This window comes from Dermochelys coriacea, chromosome 26 (assembly GCF_009764565.3).
Source record: "Dermochelys coriacea isolate rDerCor1 chromosome 26, rDerCor1.pri.v4, whole genome shotgun sequence".
NCBI lineage: Eukaryota > Metazoa > Chordata > Testudines > Dermochelyidae > Dermochelys > Dermochelys coriacea.
In genome coordinates this window covers 6,117,324-6,141,603 of record NC_050093.1, presented here as the reverse complement: position 1 = coordinate 6,141,603, position 24,280 = coordinate 6,117,324, and the positions used below count along the sequence as shown (strand labels likewise).

Here is a 24,280-nt window from a genome sequence, read left to right as displayed (position 1 = left end):
TCCCCCGTTAGAGGGAGCCCCACGGGGGCGGGGTAATGTCAGGGACTGGTCCCTGTTAAAGGGAGCCCCACGGGGGCTAAGACTGGGGGATTGGTCCATGTTAGAGGGAGCCCCACAGGGGTGTGTGGGGAAGGACAGGGACTGGTCCCCGTTAGAGGGAGCCCCACGGGGCCTAAGATTGAGGGATTGGTCCATGTTAGAGGGAGCCCCACGGGGGTGTGTGGGGAAGGACAGGGACTGGTCCCTGTTAGAGGGAGCCCCACGGGGTGGGGGGTGGAAGGACAGGGACTGGTCCCCGTTAGAGGGAGCCCCATGGCGGGGGGGGTAGGACAGGGACTGGTCCCCATTAGAGGGAGCTCCACGAGGGGTAAGTCTGGGGGATTGGTCCCCGTTAGAGGGAGCCCCATGGGGGGGTAAGACTGGGGGATTGGTCCATGTTAGAGGGAGCCCCACGGGGAGGGGAAAGGACAGGGACTGGTCCCTGTTAGAGGGAGCACCATGGGGGGTAAGGCTGGGGGACTGGTCCCTGTTAGAAAGAGCCCCACGGGGGGGATAAGGTCAGGGACTGGTCCCCATTAGAGGGAGCCCCAAGGGGGAGGGCAAGGACAGGGACTGGTCCCCATTAGAGGGAGCCCCACGGGGTGGGGGGTGGAAGGACAGGGACTGGTCCCCGTTAGAGGGAGCCCCATGAGGGGGTGGGGGGGAAGGACAGGGACTGGTCCCCGTTAGAGGGAGCCCCACGAGGGGTAACGCTGGGGGACTGGTCCCCGTTAGAGGGAGCCCCACGGGGGGTAAGGCCGGCGGACTGGTCCCCGTTAGAGGGAGCCCCATGGGGGGGTAAGGCCGGCGGACTGGTCCCCGTTAGAGGGAGCCCCACGGGGGGGTAAGGCCGGGGGACTGGTCCCCGTTAGAGGGAGCCCCACGGGGGGGTAAGGCTGGGGGACTGGTCCCCGTTAGAGGGAGCCCCACGAGGCAGTGCTGGAAGCTGAGCTGAATGACTGGGACAGGGAAGCGGGGGTCTTTTACTAGGGGAGGCAGGTGCCCGTCCCAGTGCCGAGCTCCCCAGCAGCAGCCACCAAAAGGGTCCTGCTGGGAATGTCCGTGGGGGCGGGGGCTGGGCCCAATCCCCGTCTCCTGGTTCCTCTCCTTGTTTCAGGGTGCGGCGCCGGCTCTGGGTCGGCTGCAGGAGCCTGAGTCGCAGCTGCAGCTTCTTCTTGGCTCGTGCTGGGGTGCAGGGCAGGGGGACGTTACACAGGAGCAACGTAATTGCCAGGGAAGGTGCCGAATTTCTGGGTTCTCCTGGACACACCTGGGGGCGGGAAGACACAGGGAGGGCCGTGAGGGAGGGGTCCGAGACTGCCCTGCGGGAGAAACTCATCTCCTTCCAACACCACCCTCCCCCCATGGCCAGTCCTGCACTATCCCCTACGGCGCCCCCCCTGGGAGAGGCTGGGACTGGAGTCATTGGGAGCTCCTGTCCTGCTCCCCCAAGCACTCCCATGGGTAGCATCTCCCCTCCTCCCCCCAGCCGGCAAACGTACCCACAAACCAGCCATCGTCACACTGCTGCATGACGTCCACCCGGTCCCCTTCGCGCAGCTCCAGCTCGTCCTCGTTCTGGGGTCTGTACTGATAAATGGCCCGGAACCTGCAAGACCCCATCAGCCCATGAGACCCTGCTCCACCTGCACTGGCCTGGCCCGGCGGGTGCTAGGAACTGAGCCAGGCCCACCAAGGCAGCAGAGCCCCTTCCCTCCCGCCAGCCGCTCCCGCGCTGCATCGACAGAGACAGGCATGTTGGGGGCACTAAGCCCAGGGGTCTGCATGGGTGGGAGGACCTCGTACAGCCGCCAGCAGAATCCGCTGGTCGCAGTTCACTGAGCGAGCGGCTCTGCAAAGACCCTCGTTTCGGGTAACAATTCGGACACTGTCCCAGCCCAGCGCCTCAGCGGGGTGTCTGCAGCCAGCCCTCGGCACAGGTCACTTCCCCGTGCCAGCTTGGCCAGCTTCCAAATGGAGTAGGGGGTCCTTGCTCCTCTGCGCCCCTCACCGAGACAGGGAAGCCAGCGATCCGGCTGCACTTACGGGGTCCACTGTATGCTGGAGCCGTTGTCAGACGGGACGGCCTGGGGGAGGTGCCCAGCACCGCCCAGGTGGCAGCCTGTAGGTACCGAGGCTTCATGGACGGAGCTCTGCAAGGGAAAGGGAAGAGTCTGGTGCGCTGGACAACAGCGAGCAGCACCGGGAGAGGAGGCCGGAGGTCGAGGGGATGGGCACTCCACCTGCATCACTGGGGGAATGAGCCCCGTGGTGTGGAGAAGGGAGGGAGAGAGAGAGAGAGAGCCCAGAGGACAGATGCTGACCCCCACGCATGGGGGGCTACAGGGGCGGGTGATTGGACTCCAGGGTTCACCAGCTGTCCTGGGACAGCTGCAGGGTCTGCACTGGAGGGAGTGGGGTCCTTGCGCTGCAGGCTGGGCAGGACAGGGCAGGGTGACCTGGGGAAGGAAGGACTGAAGGAGAAGCATGACTGTCTCACCTGCCCAGGGAGCGAGGAGGGCACTGCTGCGGGTGGACTCTCCTGTGGCCGGGAGGGGGCCGGAGGCTGCGGGCTCAGACTCAGGGGGGAGAGCAAGGCGGTGCTGGGGGCCAGATGGGGGCTCTGGGGCCCCTGGAGGAGGCTGGACGAGACTCCGGCATGCTGCAGTTTGGGGGAGGCAGGGAAGGTGAAGCCGAAATGGCGCGGTGAGGATGACAGGATGCCCCCCTCCGTGCCGCGCCGTTGGGCAGTGGGAGAGCCCGCCAGGAAGGACGACGAGGGATCGGAACGCAGGCTACCGGGCGAGTGCAGCTGGGCCGGTGAGCCTGCGTGAGCCAGCAGCCTTGGGGAGGCAGGGGCAGTCAAGTTTGGGGAGGCGGGGAACTCCTCTGAGGCCTTGACCCGCGGCTCCTTCACCACCTGCACGTAGTTGGCCGGGAAGATGCCCTGGCGGCTGGTGCCAGAGATCCGTCCCTCATACCAGTTCTCATCCACCTTGCGGACCAGGCAGATGCGCTCGCCCTGTGGATGGAGAGAGGGGCAAGGTTAGGAGCCCCCGGGATAGGGACATAGGCCCCTGAGGCTTCCTGCCCTTCCGGAACAGACCAGCCCACCCCTGGTTCTCTTATCTCCTGCTCCAGCAGGTCCATCCGGCCGCACCAACAGCCCAGCCAGTCTGGTTTCCTGCCCCTTCTAGCCCCACGGGTCTGTCCAGGCGTGCAATGTCCAGTCCGGCCAGCTGCGCAGTGCTGTCCCGTGGAGGGGAGTGCCGCCGGTGTGGCGCAGCTCGGCCCCCGGAGCATGCGGCCTGAGGGTGATGCTCGTTTTTAGCCCAGCGGGCGTCACTGCGACATGGCTCTTTGCAAGCGGATTCAGTGCTGGGGAAGGGCTCTGGACAGGCCACTGTGGAGACCGACACCTTCTGAGCATCCACAAAACAGGTTCGGGCCAAGCGCACCTGATGCTAACCTCTGAGGATAGGACAAGATGCAATGGGCTTAACTTGCAGCCAGGGCGGTGTAGGTTGGACATGAGGAAAAACTTCCTGTCAGGGGGGTTAAGCACTGGAATAAATTGCCCAGGGAGGTTGTGGAATCTCCATCACTGGGGATTTTTAAGAGCAGGTTGGACAAACACCTGTCTGGGAGGGTCTAGATAATACTTAGTACTGCCATGAGTGCAGGGGACTGGACTAGATGACCTCTTGAGGTCCCTTCCAGTTCTATGATGCGCCACCATCCCACACATGCCGCATCCCTACTCAGTCCCCAGGAGGGACCAGTGCAGAGAACGACACTGCAGGGGCAGCCAGGGGACAGAGGGGTTAGCCTGCATCACATAGGCTGGGTCCCTCTCCACCACGCCCCGTCAGGGACGGTTCCCTGAGGCTGCCAGCTACAGGGCCAGGCACCAGTTTGAGACCCAGCAAACGCAGTTCACAGAGGCCACTGGACAGCTGCCAGGTGGAAATGACTTTTTGTCATTACGAAGCACTGAACAGTGACCTGAAGCTAACAGCTTCTGCAATGAGCTTCCTCATGACCGTTCTGTGCTCCCCGCGCCCAGCACCCCTACCGGGCGGGCTCTGTACCTTGCGGAAGGACAGCTCCACCACCAGGTCCCCTTTGAAGTTGTACTGGGCCAAGGCCTCTCCATACTCCAGCACCTGGATGGTGGGTTGCTTGATGGGCTTCGGCACTTCGGTGGGAGGCAGGATCTGTTTGGGAGAGACAGAGCAGGGTAAGCGAAGCAAGGCAGCAGCTGATGGGAAGCTGTCTGTCCGGAGCACCCCATCCAGCCCTTGCCTCGATACCGCCCCCTCCTGCTGGGATGGGGCATGTTCCATTTAAAGACCCCCAGGTGTAGGGGAACGGGGTTAACCCTTTCAGCGCTGCTGGCTCTCTCCCTGTACCCTGCTATCAGCCAGTCATGTCGATGGGATATTAGGGAACACCGGGTCTATTCTAGCTCCGCAGGCTCGGCACATCCAGCCGGTTCAGCAGCAGCAGCAGCAGAGAGAAGGTCTAGGCTGTGCTTGGGGGGAGGGAGCTGTAGGGTATGGGAGCGCTCGGTCCCCACTGGGAGGCAGCTGGTCCTGCCAGGGTTTCTGCCTGGGTTATCCTGGGGCTGCGGGAGGGGTTGGAAGAGGGTGTTGATGGCTGCCCATGCCCAGATGCAGGCGTGACACCAGCATTGGCCACTAGAGGGCACGTCTCCATTACTCCTGCACCAGTGCCAAGTGCTGAATGAGAAGCCTGTCCAGGGAGCAGCTTGCCAGACTCGATGCCAGGCTGACGCTGAGCCGTCAGCGCCCGGGGGCAATGGCAGAGCTGGGCACGTCTGTCCCCCTCGCCTCGAGAGTTCGGGACCCGCCCTGGGCATGCGCCCCTCCAGCCAGGCTTGCAATCGTGTCAGCAGCAGCCCTGTCCTTACCTCCACGTAGTTGGAGGGGAATATGCCCACCCTCCCATAGTGCTCTCCTTCCAGCCAGTTCCTGTCCACCTCCTTGTGGATATAGACGATGTCCCCCTTCTGCATGGTCAACTCCCTGAAAGGTCAAGGCCTAGCGTCATGGCCCAAAGGCCCTTCCGGGGGGCTGGCGCCTGCCCCCTCCAGCCAGGAGCTCCCTCGCCCCGAGACACATCCGCGAGGCCATCCCCGCCTGTAACTCCTGATGCTGGGCTGAGTCCTGGCTCCCTGCCATCAGCAGGGACACACCTCAACTCCTGGCTGTAGGGAGTTCTCTTGCTGCTGACCCAGTCCCGCAGGGTGCCCACTTCGCAAGGGGCCATCCCCCCACTTCTCCAGACGATGGAGCCTGAGGCTGAGCCAGGCGTTAAGTTCACCCTTCAGGATGTGCCAGCCCCGCTCTGGTCCATAATTGCACCCCTGGGTAGACTTGACCCAGCGAGGGGGAAGTTGGCACCCTCTTCCCGGCCTGCCCCAGCTACTCTCCTATCTCTGCAGGAGCAGCCAGGGGACAGAGGGGCTATCCTGCATCACATAGGCCAGGTCGCTCTCCACCACTCCCCGCCAGAGACGATTCCCTGAGGATTCAAACTGACCAACTAAATCCACCCAGGAGAAGGAGAAAATACAGGCCAATTCCACAGCTGGCACGGTGGCTGTGTCCACCAGGACAGAGGGGGATGGCTATACTGATAGGAACAGACCCGCTCAGGGGACCTCGGGTCTGGAAACAACAAAGATCCACCAGGTGCCACTTACTTTGGGGACTCAGCCTGGAAGTCAAACTTGACGCGAGCAGCTTTCATCTGGGGTGGGAGAGAGAAAGAGTTAAAGAGGGTGAAACCAAATCAGATCGCAGCCAGAGCCCTGGGGTCCCAGGAAGGTCCTGGTCTCGGTCCAGTCCCTAGAACCCAGTCTCCTACCCTGTAGTCACTAGTTCCTGAGGGAGACCCAGAAGCCACCCACTGCTTGGTCACTTCTCCCAGTGCTCCTGGGTCCCCTGCAGAGATGCCAGCCCCAGTCACTGGCTAATTCTTCTCTCACATACACAGCCGGAGGCAGTCTCCCTTGTCTAGGCCCCCTAGCCCTGGAGTTGGCTTGGTAGCACCTATGGTTACTCGGCATCACAGCAATCCCCAGAACCAATGATAGATGCCAGGCCTGCGCTAGCTGGGTGGAAAGTGACCTGCTGCCCCACCAGCTGCAGACACACCGGCAAGCTTTCTCCTATGTCTCACCAACCCAGTGTCCCAGCTCTGTCATCTGCGAGTGGCGGACGTTCCCAAGGAAAAAGGCCAAGCCTCACCTTCTTGTCCTCTCTCTTTACCGGTCCATCCACCGCCTCTATGGACTCACTCCCATCAGCCCAGGGGCTTTTCCCAGGGTGGCCTGGGGGATCTGCAGAGAACCATGAAACAGGGGGATGGGTACGTCACCTTCTGGTGAGACACTCACAGCTCTCTTGACAGCCCCCGTGGCTGAGGAAGGCAGGTGTTACGAGGAGACACCCAGCACTGTTCCAATACCAGGGGTTGCTCTGAATCTGCAGAGACAAGGCGCCAGTGGAGGTGCCTTTCCCATCCATATATCCAGCCACCAGCATGGGAGGGCACCACACGGCTGAGATAGAAGGACCAGGACACCTGGGTTCTGAGTGCCTGCACCTCTCCCAGACTGTGAAGAGGCAGTATAGTGCGGCAGCTGGGAGTCAAGAGACCTGGTTCTAGTCCCAGCTCTGCCACAAACTTGGACAAGCTGCTTCCTCTCTCTCTGTAGGCTGAGGACGATTATTCTCACCCACCCCTCCAGTCTGGACTCACTGTCTCAAGGTATTAGTAGCACCCCTAGCTCATCTCAGATCTCAAAGCATTTCACACAGGAGGTCAGTGTCATTAGTCCCATTTTACCCTGAAACTCAGGCAGAGTGGGGAAGTGACTTGCCTGAGGTCACCCAACAGACCAGTGGCAGAGCCAGGAACTGAACCCAGGTTTTCTGATCCCCAGTCCAGTGCTCTATCCCCTGATACTGCCTATTAACATTCTCCTGACAGCTCACAGCCACACAGACTCCTTTGCATCTACCAAAATAGACTCAAATAAGCAAATTTCTTAATTTCTGCCAATCCAGCTGCTCCCCAGTGAACATGACCAGAGCTCTGCTACTGTCTACACCAGCCAGTGTCCAAATTACACCTCTCTGTCTGTGACACCATCCACCCTTAGGCCATGCATGTGGAGCAGCACAATAGACCCAGAGCCAGGGTTTGGGCTGGGCCAGGAGACAGCTGTGCACCCACAAGCTGCTGCCTTGTTCCCCAGAATCTCCACTTTCACTGAAGAAAAAGGAGTATATTTTTGTGGTTGGGAAGAAAACCTTGAAAACTTGAAACACGTGCAGGTAATGCAGTGACATCTGCCTGAGTCTACAGAGAGCCTGAAACAATCACTCTGAGAAGGGCGAACTGCCCCATTCATCGCAGCGCGGGTTAGCTCGGATGCCATCAGGGACGCTTAAGTGTCACCAGAGTTACCTAGGTCACTACTCCAGTGGGCAGAGCTTGGGTTTTGGGTGGAGCTTGGAAGAGTACAGCTACCTTCCCCCACCCCAAAACCCAGCGCAAAGGGAGGAGCCCTTAGATGGCTGGGTTGAGGCCCGGGCAGCTGGGAAGCCACTGGGGTGCAGAGGGGTGGATGAGACCAATGCATGTAGGGTCTTGCACACATGGTCTGACCACAGGTGAGCCAGAGGGGGAGGCTGGATGGGAGAAAGAGGAAGGGGAAAGGCAGGTGTCAAGGCAATATTCAAAGAGGGGGGAATGGCTCCATGGTTTGCGGGCGGGGGGAGGATTCCCAGCAGACAGGACAGCACGAGTGAAGGAGAAATTGGAGAAGGCTAGAGTGGAGGCATGAGCGGCAGCGGGGGTCTGGGGGCAGAGGGGAACAGCTCCTTGGAGGACATGCCTGCGTGCAGAGATCCTCACCTTTCCTGAGGGGAGACCTGCTCCAATCGCTCGTGGCCAGGCCCAGGTCCCCTCTCTCCATGCTGGGGCTGGCAGGTGGGCAGTGGTGGGCAGCGGGGGGGCTCTGCGCCGAGGCAGGATGGGAACGGCAGGCAGACGGCGGGCTGCTGGAGCAGGGAGCAGAGAGTCAGTCCGAGAGACTATGGGCCTCTGTGGATAACCAGGCCCAAAACCTCAGGGCGCCCCTGCCCGATCCCAAGAGGAAATCAAGGGACAAGGTCACGGCTAGTGACCCATAGGGAGTGATTATCTGCCGGGATGTGCGCACCCCCCCCCGACACTCACAGACACGCACACCCCATGCAGCGACACACAGACCCTGCATGCCCAGACAGCCCCCCTGCAGACTGGTGCCAGGCCTTCGGGAACAGTGAGATCCTCCTATTCCAAGGGCCTAGTGGTAATTGGCTTGGGAGTACAAGGGGGTGTAATGTAAGCAGGGTGCTGACAGCATGGCATGCCCCTCCTTAGCAGGGGTGGGTTCCTGGGGGAGAAGTGGGGTAACTGGGGCTCCAGTCTGGGAAGGGAGAGAGCTACCAGGCAGCCTAGTGCACAGCGTGCCCCCCAGCCCAGCTAGGGGCTGGTTCCAACGGGATGCTGAGGGCAAAGACGCCACCCGCCGGCATTACTTCACCAGTGCAGAGCGATGGCCAGGAGCAGCAGACACAGGGTGTGTCTCTGCTGGGTCCCACCTCCACTGCCCATGGAAAACAAACCAGCCCCATTGCTGGAGCCACCGGGGGAGTCTCTGAGCAGCCGGCCCAGCCCAACCTGGCTGCCAGGCAACCTGTGACACAGCTCCTGCTCTCAGCCTGCTTCCCCTCCTCCCTCCATGGCCCCAAAAGAGCCAGACCCCTGCTCCCACCCAGAGAGCCAACCCCTCCCTACATCTCACCCACAGCTAAACCAGGAGAAAGCTGGGGGTCAGGACTCCTGGGCTCTCTTTGAAGCTCTGGGAGCAGGGTGGGGTCTAATGGGTTAGGGCGGGGGGCTGGGGGTCAGGACTCCTGGGTTCTCTTTGAACCTCCGGGAGCAGGGTGGGGTCTCGTGGGTTAGGGCGGGGGGCTGGGGGTCAGGACTCCTGGGTTCTCTTTGAACCTCCGGGAGCAGGGTGGGGTCTCGTGGGTTAGGGCAGGGGGTCAGGACTCCTGGGTTCTCTTTGAACCTCCGGGAGCAGGGTGGGGTCTCGTGGGTTAGGGCAGGGGACTGGGGGTCAGGACTCCTGGGTTCTCTTTGAACCTCCGGGAGCAGGGTGGGGTCTCGTGGGTTAGGGCGGGGGACTGGGGGTCAGGACTCCTGGGTTCTCTGAACCTCCAGGAGCAGGGTGGGGGGCTCAGGGCCCGGACATCTGGGTTCTAGTTCCAACTGGGGGAAGGGAATGACAGGAATCTGGGTTCTTGCCTTGCAGCTGCCCCGCCACTTCCCTTCTTCCTCTTTGCCCCTGCAGGCCATTCCCCTGGCCAGGTCCCAGCATGTCCTGCCCCCCTCAGCCAGAGTGGGTACACGAAGTTTGCCTCCTACCCTGGCAGCCAGGCGGGTAGCGCTGGTTCCTCCCTTCCCTGTGCACGGCCCGCACAGCAGGAACTGAGACAGCAGCAGCAACAAGGAGTTGGCAGGCTACAGCCACTTGGCTAAAGTTTAACTTTGAATTCTTAAAGGAGCAGCACCATTTTCCCAGGCACCTGAATGATGCTGAGGGAAAACAAATGGGACTCCGGAGAGGGTGCATGGCAGAGCAGGACACCCGGGGGAGGGGGGGCACCCTGCCCTATGCCCCCCTTGTCCAAAGACTTAGACAGGGAGTGGACTTCCCTCGTGACTTACTCCCTGCCCTCCTCCCCGGGAGGCCCCTATGGATCCACTGCAGCCCCCGGGAAGGAAAGCAAAGGCCTGGCTTCTTGCAGGGCCTACCCGGCCATTGTTTATGGTAGGACCTACAAGTGGAGTGTTTGTTTTTGATTCCTGAAGCTGCAAGGACAGAATCTGAGGCTCCCGGGAAAGGTTTCCTGGGAATTCTGCTTAACCCCTTGTAGGCACTGCCCTTGTGACTGATGGTGAGAGAGAGAGAGGGGAACCACCCTGGATTCTGATCACGCTGAAAGAATGTGATGATCTGCTCCAAAATGAAAGTGCATGGAAAGAGCACAGACCCCAGGCTCCGAGCTCAGGTCACGCCTACGCTGGGAAACATCTGTATTGCTGTGGGGTGGGACCTGGCAGAGATCAATGTGAACTAAGCTGGCTGGCTGGAAAATCCCTGGAAAAGGGGAATGCGACCCAGGAAAGGCACCTGGCTGGGAGCTGCAGCCAGGGAGCAGCAGGCCGCCCAGGGCAGCGGTGGGGCGCTCGAAGGCGTATGCTCACCCAGGCGCACCCTGACATAGAGGCCCGCACGGCCCCTTGGGGCCAGCTGCTAGTTGCCACCAATCCTCTGGTCCTCCAATCCCTTCCCAAGTGCCCTGTACCCTCGCTGCTCAGAACAAGCAGTTCCGAGGAGCCCTAACTCATGATGCGTAAGTTGTGAGCAAGGGGCTCTTCTTTCCTTCCGCTCTTCTGCTGTCACACCCTTCCTTCCTCTCTCTCTGCCTCGCTCGCTCATCCCTTTAGCTTTCCCTCGCTCCCCCCTTTTCTGCACCTCTCGTAATCCGCTCTGAGCTCACCAGCCCCAGGCCACTGGGCGGACCGAGCTGCTTGCGGGATGACGCCAGCTAACCAAAGGCTGCCGCACCTGGGTGGGGGCACCCAGCGTGCCAGCCCCAATGCCCTGCTTTACCTGGCTGTACTCACCGGGCAGCAGAGGTCAGGCAAGGGGAGCAAGCACAGGGAGCCGCAGAGGAAGTCTGCAGGGAGAGACAGCGAGAGAAGGGGGGAAAGAGAAAATTAATCATCCAAGAGGCTGTCTTGTGCAGGAAGCACAAGTCTAAGTCCTGGCAGAGAGGAGCCAATAAGAAGCCAGCAGGGAGAACTGGCCCATCCGGCAGGGAGGGAGAAGTGGGGCCAGAGCAGGGTCCTAGAGTCCAACATCTCTGCGGGGGGGGAGGCCGGGGGGCAAGGCCAAGGCCCCTGCAGAGCAAGGGAGACAGGCTGACAGAGGGCCAGGGCCATGGAGATAGGGGGAGGCAGAGAGATGGGGAGACAGGCAGGGAGGGACAGAGGTGTGTCCTGTAAGCTCCCAAGCTGCCACCCAAACCCAGGGTTTGTTAGGGCGAATGAGGGATCTGGGACCGATTCTTTTTATAGGGGTCGGGGGGAGGGGGAGAGCAAGGCTGGCAGATGGACAGAGGACAGACGGACAGTGCCTAGACGCTATGGTGACAGTGTGTTAGAACTATGACAGGTGGATAAAGGAAGAGTGTATCTGGGGATAGGCGATAGATTAGATTAGACAGAGAATTGCCTACGGGGGCGGGCAGGCGTTGCAAAATAGCTAGACAGACCGTGCCTTTGGGGGTAGAAGGGAGGGAGAGGAGCATGAGTCCAGAGGCAGAGCCGGGTACCCCGCGTGGCTGAGCAGCGCCTGGCCTGGAGGAGGCTTTCACACCGCTACCCGCAGAGCGCCCGGTGTGGGACTCTTGCTGGGGATTAGCTCAGCCAATTCAGGCCCGTGTGACCTGCGCACCATGGTGGCGGGGTCTGTAAGAGCTTCCCCTACCCTCGGTCCTGGGCTACCCTGGCGCTGCCCACCTGTCCCAGCCAGCAAGCAGAGCTGCTGGCAATGCCTACACTGGGCACAGGGTCAATGCCAAGCGACTGATTCCTGAGGAGAACGAAGGTGTGTGAGCGTGTGGACCCCTCCCTGTCCCTCTGAGCCAGCCAGCCCCGCAACCTGGGGCGGGATTAGAGTCAGTGCCCCCTGACGGGGGAAGAGGCCCTGTATCCCTGCGATCCAAGAACCTCTTAACACCAACTGTCATGGGGGCTCAGAGGTATATCCTGATTCTGGTACGTCCACTGTGGTTCACCAAAGACCGTCACGCGAGGTCTCAAAAGAAAGCCAGTGTCCCACTGGTTGCTAATATCCTGGGGAAGGGTATGTACAGATGGTACATCAGGAGCTAGGGCTGTCTACGGACAATATGTCCGTAGAGCCTGGTTCCAGTCCCCAGCAGGAGCTCTGCTCGCGGGAGGTGAGAAACGGACAACCCTCTGTCGGGATGCAAACTCGGCGGAGCCAGCACAGAGATGTGAAGTCAAGAGGAAAAACACCCCTCCCTTCACGAACACCAGTCCCTGCTGCTCTGCAGTGATCAGCACAGGCCCCAGGAGGCGCTGGCGAGTCCTGCGGGGTGGGAGAGCTAAGAGGATGTGGACGGCAAAGGGCACCAGCTGAGCCAGCTGGTCAGCAGGAGCTGGAAGCAATAAGCAGCGACAGCTATGCGGAAAGGATTGCCCCGGGGAGTGGAGGCAGGATACCTTGCAAGGGTGCCGATGTGTCTCCAGGGCTTTCATGTCCTTGTCTAGCTCCTCGCTAAGCTGCTTTAGCTCTCTCTCCAGTAACACCTGGTTGGGGGGAAGATGGAGACAGCGTGTGTCAGGGCCAGCCGGCACACCGCCTGGTCGCACTCACGGAGGGGCCGATGCCAGGGTATGACCCTGCCCGGCGGTGCCAGGGTGGTGGTGGCGGGGATGCACTTCGGCATGGTGCCCCAGCACCAGGACACCACAAAGGCGCATTGGTACCGCTCTGGCACGGTGCTGTTGCCACGGCGACGGGGCATGGAGGTTCCACGGGGTGAGGATGCCCCGGCGCCGTGGCCCCACGGTGCGGCTCTTTCCCTTTCGGCAGCAGAGCCTCTGCTGACCCATTGAAACCTCCGCTAGACCTTGGCGTGGAAGCCGGGGAGGGGGAAAACAAAGCACCATGGAAGCCAGTAAACACAGCTGCAGAACAGCTGCACGGGGTGGGCTGGGAGTGCACATTGTAGGGGAAGCCACGACCCTCCCTCCCCTCTCTCAGGCATTTAGCACATGCTCACTGGGCCGCACCCCAGGGCGGAGGGCAGCTCCGGCTTTGCTAGCGCGTGCCTGACACTTGCTCCAGCCGTCACAGCTGCACGGCACTTACCTCGATTGGCTGGGACGGTGGGGGAGGCTCCGCAGGAAATGTTGCCAGGGGCTTCTTAGGCTGCAAAAGTCAACGAGTGGGCAGCAGTTAGCAAAGCACCCGCTCTAGCAGGGACTGGGCGAAGGCGGATCCGCTCCAGCCAGGGAGCGAGGCAGGATCATTCCCTCCCCGGCCCACCCCAGTGGTGCTCCTGCCACTCCCGCTGACTGTTCTCCAGCCACCTCGCTCCCTCCAGGAGGATTCCAGGGTTCCTGCAATGCAAGGTGGGTGGTGAGCCCGCCCTGGGCGTGGGGCAGGGAGCCAGCAGCCCGTCTCTAGGAGGGGCTGGTGTGGGGGACACATCCCTGTGGGGGTCGCCTGCACACTGAGCGAGGCCAGCGGGGTGTCACGGGGGGGCTGGACTCAGATCCCATGGAACAGGCCTAGAGGTGAGGGGAGCCAGGCACTCCAAAGGACCCCTTCAGCGCCCACAGAGAGGGGGATTGGGTTTGGCTCAGGGGGCCGCAGGGAAAGTCCCTTGCAGAAGGAAGACGCTGATGTGACATGGCAGGAGATGGGATAGGAAATGGGGGGTAGAGGGACACTGGGGGACCTGAGATAGCGGGAAGCAGCCCTCTCAATCCCACAGCCCCCATAGCAGCTGGGGGGGGGGAAGAGCACCAGGAGGCTCTTACCAGGTTCCCCGTCTCCAGCTCCTTCAGAAATTGGTACCAGCTGTCAGCACTTCCCGCCAGGGGCTCTGCAGCCTGCAGTTGGGACAGACAGAGAGCCACACAAGCACATTCCTACTTCAGGCCCCTGCCAGCACTCCCGGAGCCGCAGCCTGGGGATCTCGCCCTGCACAGGTGCCAGGCACGTGGCAGGGTCTCCCGTAGCCTCCCAGGTGCACACACGCGTGCTAGCGTCCAGCAATGCATGGGCATGCAGTGCGGCACGCCATGCACATGGCATAGTCCCCCGGCAGCCTCATGCAGACACGTACATGCACATGCTAATGTCCTGTGCACACACATACCCGTCATGCCGGGCCACACTATCACCCCCCCACGCCCCATGTAGCCTCAGGCTCTGCTTCCCAGCCTTCCCACCCAGTGGCACGGAGCACAAGCCGGACTCCAAGCCAGAGATCAGGAGGGACTGCACACAGTAAGGCAAACAGCCCGCTGCAGCTCTGGGACCGACCCCTGGAGCGGCGCTGGCACAAGGGCCTGACCCAGGACGGATCCCAAGCGTCTGACAAGATCAATGCAGGCTCTCTCCAGCAGGGAGACACCACTGCAGCTAGAGAGAGCGCAGCCTCGGCTCCGCTTCCCCGCTCGGGCTGTCCTGCTTCAGTGCAGACCCCCTGGAAAATGCCTCCAGCCCAAGAACTAGCCAGTATAACGGAGCTAAGCTGTGTGGAGACACATCTGTGCCAAAGGAAATGCCAAGAGCCCCCCCCCGCAACAGAGCAGGCCCGGGGGTGGTGCCCGGGCAGGGAAGGCTCCCTACTGGATTGGGATGGTCAAATACTGATGATTTCTCGGGTTCGTAGTCGAAAATGCTTCCGGGCTCCATTGCGGCATCGTTGGCTGCCTCCTGGCCCCTCCTGCAAGGAAAGGGAGTGGGGTGAGTGCAGCTCTGCCCTGCTGCCTAGCTTCCAAGGGCATCCCAAGCTGTTTGCAAAGGGCACGGCTACTCCCTTCACCCCTCTCGCAACAGGGCTGCATGCCCCCTGCCTCCCGATCACGGGCCACACGGAGGGGCAGATGCCCTCCCACCACTCCCTGCAGCACAGAGGCTGTGTTGGGGCATTGCAATCAGCAAGGGGGAGAGCGCCCACTGCTAAGACGGCCACCCCACTCGCGATAGCACAGCCCCCCTACTGCTGCACTGGGGCCAGTGCTGACTGCGAGGGGAGAGCGCCCCCTACTGAGCCATCCATCCCTATAACACAACACCCCTCGAGCCATGCTGGGGCACTCGGATCAGCACTGACTCAGAGGAGGGAGTGCCACCCACCCGGCCCCTGGCAGCCCAGTTCCAGGTGCCCTTACCCCTGGCCTCAGGGCTGGGAGCTGGAAGAGGCACTTGAGTGGCTGTTAAGACACCAAGATTTTTCCTTTAACAGCCATCCCATCATTGCAGACCCTTCTGAAGCAGGGGGAGGCTTTGCCCCATGGCAGCTGAGCTGGGTACCAGGTAGGTATAATCATGAGAGGGTAAGGGGAGGTGGGGAAAGCTCCAACAAACTTCATTTTCCAAGCTGGTGGAAGGTTTGTTTGGAAGGGGAGCAGTCCCTCCCTGCCCTTTGCAGCAGGGACACACCATCTGGGCACAAAGAACAGGAAAAGCCTGCGTAGATGAAGTGGCATTTCTTTCCACACAGTGCTGTTATCCTGTGGAACACGCTGCTGCAGGATGTTGCTGCTGTGGCCAGTGGTTTGAAATTTGGATTCCTTGCTTTATTCAAAGAGACTCCACACCTGCACCCCTAGCCAGGGTCAGATTAGAAAGGCCCTTGGTCTTCATCCTTCAGGATACAAGCTGATCAAGACCCAGGGCCAGAAAGGCATGTCCTCACAGGAGATGATAATGCACACTGGGGTGGCACAGGAAGGGTTTTGTACTTGTCTCTAAACCATCATGTGTTGGCCACTGTCAGAGGCAGGATAGCTGGCTAGATCGGCCACTGGGCTGTTCCAGCCTGGCACCAGATTAGATTGCAGAGCTGCCTGGTCAGTTATTTCATCTGGCGTGGCAGGAAGTGGGACACTGAACCGATGAGTCATTGATCTATTCTGGGGCAGGGATACCAGCCTAGAGGCCTGGCTCTTCCCCTCCGCACCTCCGGCTTGCTGTTCCTCCCCACAGGAGAGGCGTGCATGTCCCGTCCCTCCAAGCACTCCCATGTCTATACTCACCAGTCCAGGCCATTCTGCAGGTAAGGGGAGCCACTTGGCGCGGGGTCCTTTCGTGCAAGTGCCGGAGGGCGTGGCTCTGGGGGAGACAAACGGGTCAGTGCCCAGTGCGGAAAGGGGTATGGCGCAGACTCCTGGAGGGACAGGCCAGGGGTTGTGTGCTCCCACAGGGCACCATCCCAGAGCCCAACACTGCACCCCGAGTGTAGAGAACTGAAACACCAACCGCTTGCTCTCTGTGAACAGGGGGCTGCAGGGCCTGGGGAGGGCCTTCCCCTATGAACACCCCAAGCCCTGCTCCCTATGAACACGGGGGCAGGGACCAGTGAGGGGAACTGTGGTCCCTATGGACACACCAAGCCCTGTTTTCTATGAACAGGGGGGGCAGGAAGCTGTGGTCCCTAGGAAGGCCCCAAGCCCTGCTCTCTATGAACAGTGGTTGCAGAGATGGGTGAGGGGACCCCCAGGCCCTTGTTCTCTGTCCCGATGTTAAAGGACTTGATACTTCCCATCTCCAGCGAGCAGATTGTGTTGCTTACCCACGCAGTGGTGGAAATCCCAGTCCAGGTGCGGTTCTGGAAGAGGAGGGAGATTGGTGTGAGCAGGTTCCTGGATGGGGCAACGTCTGGTGTGGCAGAAATCAGCACCCCAGCTTGGGATCTTCCCTACCCTGTCTGCCGGGAGGCAGGCTCCCTCACCCAGCTCCCTCACCCAACCCAGCAAGCAGGGCGGGGGGGAGGCCCATGGGAATTCTGGGAACAGCAGGGATGTGGTCAGGAACAGGCACAGGGGAGTGGGGTGGTGGGGATTAGTCGATCCCTGACCTCTGTCCCAGGATAAGGACAGACACATGTGGCAGGGGAGCTGGCTGAACGACACAGACTCGTTACAAAAAATGCGGCGGGGGGGAGGGAAGTGTGGGAGGGCACGAGAGGTGCGTGGCATCGCTCTAGCCGAGCTGCTGCAGGAAGGCCCCTGCACCCAGCGTGCGGCTCCAAGGTTTGCCGAGGGAGGAGGTGACCTTACCCGGGAGCTTGCGGTGGATCTGCTGGAACATGCTCCGGTACCAGTCCCGGGGCCGGTCCACGCTCTGCCGTTGGAAGCAAACACACAAGGCATCAGGAGCAGCAGCCCGGCAGCAAGGAGACTAGCGGGGAGCTGAAAGCTACAGCGGGGTCGATACGCCATGGCTGGTGGGGGGCAGGGAAACTGGCCCCAGCCAGGTGGCAAATGATGGCCAGGACATTGCATTTAACTCGTATGCATAAGATGCCACCTCCTGCAGCACAGCGCCCCCTACTGATCGTCCCACCCCACTTCGTGGGGCACAGCACCAGCTTGCGCCCCGCTAGGGCCTGGGGGTCAGCACTGGCTGCAAGGGGAGAGTACCTCCTCCTGAGCCCCCTACCCTGCAGCACTGCCCCCCTTTGCACCGCACTAGGGCACTGGGATCAGAACCGACTGCGAGGGGCCACATGCTTCCCTTCCCTGAACTCCAGCCCAGCAGTGGGGTTTCTAAAGACCCGTTAAATCCACTCCCTCCCTGGACTCACGGATCGTGATGCGATCGGCATCCCTGTCTCATCCACCGGGCCGATCCCGTCGTACTTCACCCATCGCTTGTCCTTCCTCTTGCTATCCTTGGTCCAGGCGGCCGAACAGGGGGCTGCGTGGGGCACAGGCAGAGGGCCGTTCTCCAGGGGTCCCATTGCCGACCCAGCCGGGATGGGAACAGGCCCTGCCTGAGAACTCAGCGTCTTCGTTTCTTTGGCAGGCCAGGTCTGGTACCAGTCGCTCACTGCAAGCAAGGCGGGGAGAGACAGACAGAGAGATGGGGTTCAGGGCACGGTCAGTCAAAGCCTTATGGGTTCTGCTATGCCAGAGGGCCTGAGTGGTGAGCACAATGGCAGCCCCATTGACAGCAAGGCCCACGTCCCCTGGACAGACACATGGGCTGACAGACAGACTGCCACACCAAGTGTCCAGATGTGGGGCCAGGAGTCCAGGGAACCCAGAACAGCCACGTTATATTTAATGGGAGGCCTCAGCTCCCCACTCAGTGTCTCTTCCCCACCACTCTTTAAATGCAGTGCTGGGAAAGGCGAATCCGAGGCTGGGTTCAGTCCCTGCTCTGTGAGCTCTGGGGGCAGGGCTGTGGTGGCGATGGGCTGCTCCAGGTGGGGACGTGCCCGGCTCCCCTGACTGCCCGTTACTATCCAGCTCGAGAAGGGGGCACATCCGTTCTGGCACTAAGGGGCCACACCTCTCTCCCTGCCCCCAGCACATTGCCAGAGGTGCCTCCCCAAGCTGGCTGAGCTCGGTGGCTCCCCCAGGCTGCCCCCTGCTTCGTTAGTCAGGGCTGGTCTGGGAGTGGAGCTGGGCCTAAACCTGGCACAGGGAGCGGCTGGGATTTGAGCTTCTCCTGCTTCTCAGCCCCTGAGAATGCTCTGTGCTCCACCCTTTCCTGGGACCTCCGGCTTGCAGGCAGACGGCCGCTCCTAGGGGGACGCACTGAGACAGCTGCACCTTGAGATCTGGGCCTGCAGTCACACGGCCCATGGTCCCCAGAAATGGGGCTGGCTGGAAGGACTTTTGAGCCAGAAGGGGCTCTCCTGGGCCTCTGAGCCCAGCACTGTGGGCCACCGTCCCTGGCTGGAGTTACCTGAGCTCCTGGGGGCAGCTCTCCTAGGCTCGGCAGTGCCATTGCAGGCTGTGCGGGGAGACGTGTCACGGAACTCAAAGTTCAGGGTGTTGGAGCTGCAGTTATGGATCACGGGCACCTATGGGGGAGGGAAACAATATGGTTCTGCTATGCAGGGTGCAGCAGGGCCCAGACAGTGGGCACGAAGGAGTCTGGGTGCAGGGGAGTCGGGTCAGGGCACAGAGGGCACTGGGAAGTGTGGGTTACAGCAGGCATGGGGGAGTTGAGGGGCAAAGGAGTCAGAGCACACTGAATGCCAGAGAGCAGGTGCTGGGGTGATTAGGAGGTAGCAGGTGCCAGAGAAGTTGAGGCCTCAGTTTCCCCTCTCTGATTTTGGAGCTAGCCGCATACAACAATAGGTGGGGAAGGAGTCTGGACTTCGAGAGGGGGCTGAACGTGTCTCCTGGCCATCCCTCCTCAGACATGGGCCCCAACACTGCACAGCAAAGAGACTCCCCCTTGAGCTTTCCGACACCAGGTCACCGGTTCAACTCCGGCTTAGGCTGGCCAGCACCAAAACCCATCGCTATCCAACGACCGCTCGGCGGCCCCTGGGGGAGGCTGGGTGGGTGGGTCTCAGTCCAGTGGGCGAAGCATCTACAACACAAAGGCCACCGTCCCCATCGGCATCAGTCACCCCCTTCATGGGCAGCCCCAGGGAAAGGGCCCAGCGCTGAATGGGCCTGATGGTCAGGGTGAGGCACATGGGTGGGGCAGTGTGTGGGAGAAGCCTGGGTCAATCTCCAGGGCTGCCCATCTGGCCCCAACCACTGTCTTTGGGCCAGAGACCCAGCAGGGCTGCTAGCTTAGGCGGCTCTGCTCCAGCACCGCTCTCCCCATGCTGTGTAAGCAGCACGCCCAGCTCCCAGGGCCGGCATGCTGTCGCTCCAGACAGGGCAGGGCAGGCTCCACTCACCCTGGGTCCTCTGTGTTGCAGTGGGACCCACATGGATGGCTGCGGGGATGTGACCGTGGGGGCTGCCGGGCTCCTGGCAGCAGGAAGAAATTCCCTCTTCTGGAAGTGGGATGGGACGAAGTCTTCCAAGCTGGGGCCCTGGGGCCCCTCAGGGTTCAGGCAGCCCCCTGCCGTGGCATAGGGGGCTGGAGAGGAGAGACTGTGGGGAAAGCAGCCGCTGCCCCCTGCTCCTGCTGGATGTGCACCGTGTCTCTCCCAGAGATGGGGATTCCCAGCTGCCCTGAATGTCCCCTGCAGGGGCGTGGGAAGAGAGTTGCAGAGGAGCAGTGCTTTCTGCGCAGCAGGCTCCGGTCCCCAGCCTTGCAGGAGAGGTCCCAGGGGTCGCACCTGTGGGAGGGGCAGGAATGAGTTCACTGTTGATGAGAGGAGGGGGCTGACACAGCCAGGTGCTGGGCACGTTTCTACCACCATGTGCCAACACCCAGCCAGTGCGCCTCTGTCCTGTTACAGCCCTGGGTCTCCAGCCCAGCTCTGCCAGTCCTGTCCTGCAGTGCCCCACCCCTGTTCAAGCTCTGGACCCCCTCCCGGTTCCCGTGGGTCCCTCAATCCCAACCCTCAGCCCCTCCTGCTCTTCCAGCCGGGAGCTCCCCGCGTCAAACAGCTCTGCTGATGCTCTCCCCTCCCTCCATTTCCTGAACTGGGGGCCACACCTTGTGTTTGTTGTGTATGGAATGAAGATGGGACTCCCCTGAGTCACCCCCGCCGGGGCCCTGAGCTGGGAAGGGACAGGGGCCCAACGCTCTGATTCCTGAGCAGGCTTTCCCTCGCCACCTCACTTTGCAGCCACCATCGCCCCAATCCGACTGCCCGCCCATGAGCAACCCCGTGCCATCAGCACTGAGCACACGGCGACAGGCACAGCGAGGGGGGAGAGACATCAAGCAGGTACGGTGTGGCTGGAGCATGCGGGCATACAGGGAGTCAGTGGCAGAGCCGGGAATGGAACCCAGGAGTCCTGGCTCCCAGGCCAAGATCTATTAGGGCCTACGTTGACCCAGCAAAGGACCGTTCCCAGCAGATGGCTCTAGCTACCCTGGCTGTAAAACAGAGGCTTTTCCAGGGGAGCCTGTTCCACAGCTTGGGCCGCTTGGAAGCGTTTGCTATTATTCGCACATCGACCCCATGATGGTAAAAACAACAGGAGCTCAGGGGAATCAACGTCTTACGCTCCGGGGCTGCAGTGTCCCAGATGGGGCTGCCTGGAACGCCATTGCTGTCTCATGCCTCTCAGCTGCCCGGAACCACGGGGCGGGAGGGTGGAGCACAGGGGTCAGCACATCAGGGCTCTGCAACACAGAGGGAAAGAGATGTGGCCGCGGCCCTGAGCCTCAGCCAGGATGGAGGGCAGCACAGACACGGGTTTCGCTGGTCTGGAAACTGGGGTCCAGCTTGCCTGTCCCCGTTGATTCCACCCCCATCCAGAGGCCAGATTCACTGCCTGGCAGCCTCATGCCTCTACCAGGGTCGCCGGGCACTCAGGCTGGCAAGGGTGCCTACGGCACCAAGCCAATAGCCAGCCAGGGCTTTGGGGCTGCAACATCATGCTCCGAGGGCAAGACAAGACCCAGTGAAGTAGCAGTGGCCCCAGAGACAGCAGGATCATTGCCTGGGAACCTGTTGAGTCCTGCATGCAGAGGCAAACGGGGGCTCTCAGGGTGCAGGAATCCAACAGTGCTGGGGGGTGGCAGGATGGAATTTGGAATGGCTTCAGTTTCTTTCCTTCCCATCTACAACTCTCCCCAGGCGAGAGAGGCAGAAGGGGAGAGCCTCTAAATCCCAGCTCCAGAGAGATCCTGGCCACAGCTGGGTGCCAGACCGTCAGCGCTGCACGCTGCGCACTTGGGAAACAAAGCTCCCCCCCTCCCCACACCGTGACTGGTGGGGGTCCACCGCGAGGTCAGCGCCTACCCCCTTTCCCTGCCAGCGCGAACATTGTGTCTGGCCATTCCCTGCTGCTATGACAATGCCACGGCCTTGTCTTCAGCCCTGAACAACAAGCTACAGTCGGAGCTGCTGCCTGGCTCCACCATCGTGGGAGTGGCAGAGCCGTCTGGGGGCAGCACTGGGTCAACAGAAGGGAAGGGGCCGTGTCTGGGGCTGGGGCTCACGGGGAACAATCCAGGGCGGGCTCGGAACAGCCAGAGCAGTCGGAGGGTCACTCGGCCCTGCCTGATGGGCACCTCCAGAGGGTGACGCCCGGCTACACCCGGCCTTTCTAGAGATAGGGCCCGGGCCCTGGCCCTGCACTGTGGGGCCTGGTTTCCCTGTCCTGCTCTGGTGCTTGCCCCGGGACTTGTGGGGCTCCCAACAAAGCCCCTCCTGAGGAGCCTTCCCCATTCCCTGAACCTCTCCTGTTTTAGCCCCCCCCCCCATTTTCTCCACGCCAGGCTCAGCAGCCACCTGCAAAAGTACTGCAACGCCCCCGTCCCTCTCCAAGCCTGGGGAAGGCCAGTGAGGTGACAGTCCCCTCCTGGAGGCAGCCCCGACTGGCAGAGCTGAGCATGGAGCTAAGCCAGCACAATTAGGGCAGTGCCACTCATTGGGGGCCCCCTGTTGTCTCTGGGGCACCCCCCGGGCTAGGAGTTTTGTGGGCAGATTACAGCCCCTCATCTGTCCATGGCGGGCGGGAGGCGGGGCTGAGATGGGACTAGGAGAGCCCCAACCTCCAGGCCAAGTTCGATGGAGTGGCAAGCGCAGACCCATCACCTAAACCCTCTTGCTCAGGCCGGAGCCCTGCACCACAGCCAGAAGGGCCGTGGGCTCGCGGAGCAGGGGACGAGGAGAAGCCAGGGGCTCACACACACACACACCTGGCGCCGTTCCCCAGCAGCCATGCCTATTCCGCACGGGAGCAGAAATCCACTTCAGACTCTTCTCCGCCCTGGCCCCCCAGGGGCTGCACAGTCCCAACAAGGAGGCGCACTGACCAGCTCTTTCCGGGAAGCCAGCATGCTTCCCTCAGCCCTGTTGTGCCTGCCCAGCGGTCGGCACAGCAAACATAGGTGCAGGCTAGAACACCAGATGCAACAACGTGGTGTTATTTATACAGCATCCACAGGGCGCTTGGCATTTAGCAGACAGAGCCTTGCCCTGAAAACCTTGCAATCTAAGGGGGAAATACACTGGTTCCCAGGCTCTTCCAGCCAACAGAAACACAGCCGCTCACATGGGACTCCAGCCCAGCCATGTGCGGGCGACAACTCATTAACCCGGTAGTTGCTGGATTAAAATAACTGTGCACAAAGAGCCTGGGAGAAGGAGGCAGGTTGAAGTGAGGATATGGAGACTGGACAAGGAGCCTGGGAGCCAGTGGGAATGGGGAACATCGGTGTGCAGGGGTGAGTGGATGAGGAGCCAGGAGGAGGCAACCGGGATTGCCTGGGCAAGGGGTGGAAGTTTGAACTGGGAAGGGCTGGGCAAGGAGCCTGGGACGGGGATGAGAAGCTTGAGTAGTGGAGACTGGGACTGGCAGAATGGGATGAGCAGTCAGGGGTGCAGAAGCGACAGGACTGGGACAGGTTGGAGGGGAAAGGGCCCACTGCAGCGCACTCCCCTCCAGGGCCTGGAATGGAACCCAAGAGTCCTGGTCCATCTGGAGGATGACAGCCTATTACTGCTATCGGTCACTCTGTTAGCTCAAGCAGCAGACATCTGCGTGGTGGATCCAAAGATTCCCTACTGTCTTTAATGACATGATCACATACTATTGTGCGTGAATACGTGTACATAATGCAGTACTACATAAAAGAAAAGAACCAAAACCCATTAGTAAGTGACGGAAACAGACACCAAAACATTGTAGTATTTGTGGTTGCATCTGTTTGTCACTGTTTAATAAAGCCCTAAACACAAACACACACTCACCCTGTCTCTTATCTCCCTCGCCGACACTAGCAGCACACAGGGAGATGCAGCTGCCAGTTCCCACCCTGCAGTTTTACCCTGCATCCTTGAGCCCAGATGTCTCTGGCACTGTGGCTGTTAACTCAGCAGGGGATGAGTGAGACGGGAAGAAGAGGGAAAGGGAAGAAACCAGCTTGAGGAAAAGAGACTCTGGCCAGATCTGCCCTCAAACTTCCAGCCACCAACAAACCCAGCTGGGATTCCCCTTTGGGCATTAATGTCTCAGCAAAAAGCCTTCTCCCCAGACATGGTCCTTAATGCAGACCAGTCTCTCGCTCTCTCTGTTCCCAGCCAGCTTGCTGCTCCCTCCCTGCAGCCTTGGTCAGAGGCCGGAAAGAGAGTGACCCCAAGTGGGTACGCAGATGCCAATGCCCATGGCAGAGTGGAGGGGCAGGACCACAAGGAGGATCCGTTATTCCTCACCAGCATCTGAGGTTGCCATCAACTCATCTGTGCCTGGAGCTGCCGCTCCAGCTCAGGCTTGGGTGGGGGGGGGTCTGCTTGCTGGTACAGGGCCAAGTCTCCCCCACTGTTAGGGTGAGGTGCAGGTGTGGAGCTGGAGTCTCCAGTGCACGGAAACCACATCACTAGGGCATGCGCTCACTATTCCCGGACCAGTCTGGGCAGGAGCCCTGGCACCAAGATCTGAGCAGTGCCTTCCCCACGAGTCCCACTCTGACCTCCCTGCTCCCCTTACTGTGAGGGGA

General features: G+C 61.1%; 1 protein-coding gene across 9 annotated transcripts in view; it reads right to left on the bottom strand.

Moving 5' to 3' along the window:
- SORBS3 (sorbin and SH3 domain containing 3) overlaps positions 1-24,280 on the bottom strand; it is a 35,380-nt gene continuing 11,100 nt past the window's right edge. For 5 of the 9 annotated variants that reach the window (XM_043503010.1, XM_043503007.1, XM_043503011.1 and 2 more), the window contains exons 2-23: positions 20,837-20,956; positions 19,611-19,997; positions 18,656-18,773; positions 17,547-17,791; positions 17,020-17,083; positions 16,533-16,568; positions 15,997-16,072; positions 14,585-14,681; positions 13,768-13,839; positions 13,094-13,153; positions 12,442-12,528; positions 10,816-10,868; positions 7,990-8,135; positions 6,315-6,406; positions 5,768-5,814; positions 4,973-5,087; positions 4,131-4,256; positions 2,540-3,061; positions 2,086-2,192; positions 1,542-1,648; positions 853-1,309; positions 179-519 (exon numbers count right to left, since the gene is read on the bottom strand). In XM_043503010.1, coding sequence (XP_043358945.1) covers positions 1,248-1,309; positions 1,542-1,648; positions 2,086-2,192; positions 2,540-3,061; positions 4,131-4,256; positions 4,973-5,087; positions 5,768-5,814; positions 6,315-6,406; positions 7,990-8,135; positions 10,816-10,868; positions 12,442-12,528; positions 13,094-13,153; positions 13,768-13,839; positions 14,585-14,681; positions 15,997-16,072; positions 16,533-16,568; positions 17,020-17,083; positions 17,547-17,791; positions 18,656-18,773; positions 19,611-19,997; positions 20,837-20,881 — 2,664 coding nt within the window. In that variant the 5' untranslated portion in view covers positions 20,882-20,956 and the 3' untranslated portion in view covers positions 179-519; positions 853-1,247. The other 4 variants (XM_043503012.1, XM_043503006.1, XM_043503005.1 and 1 more) reach the window with 3 other exon arrangements.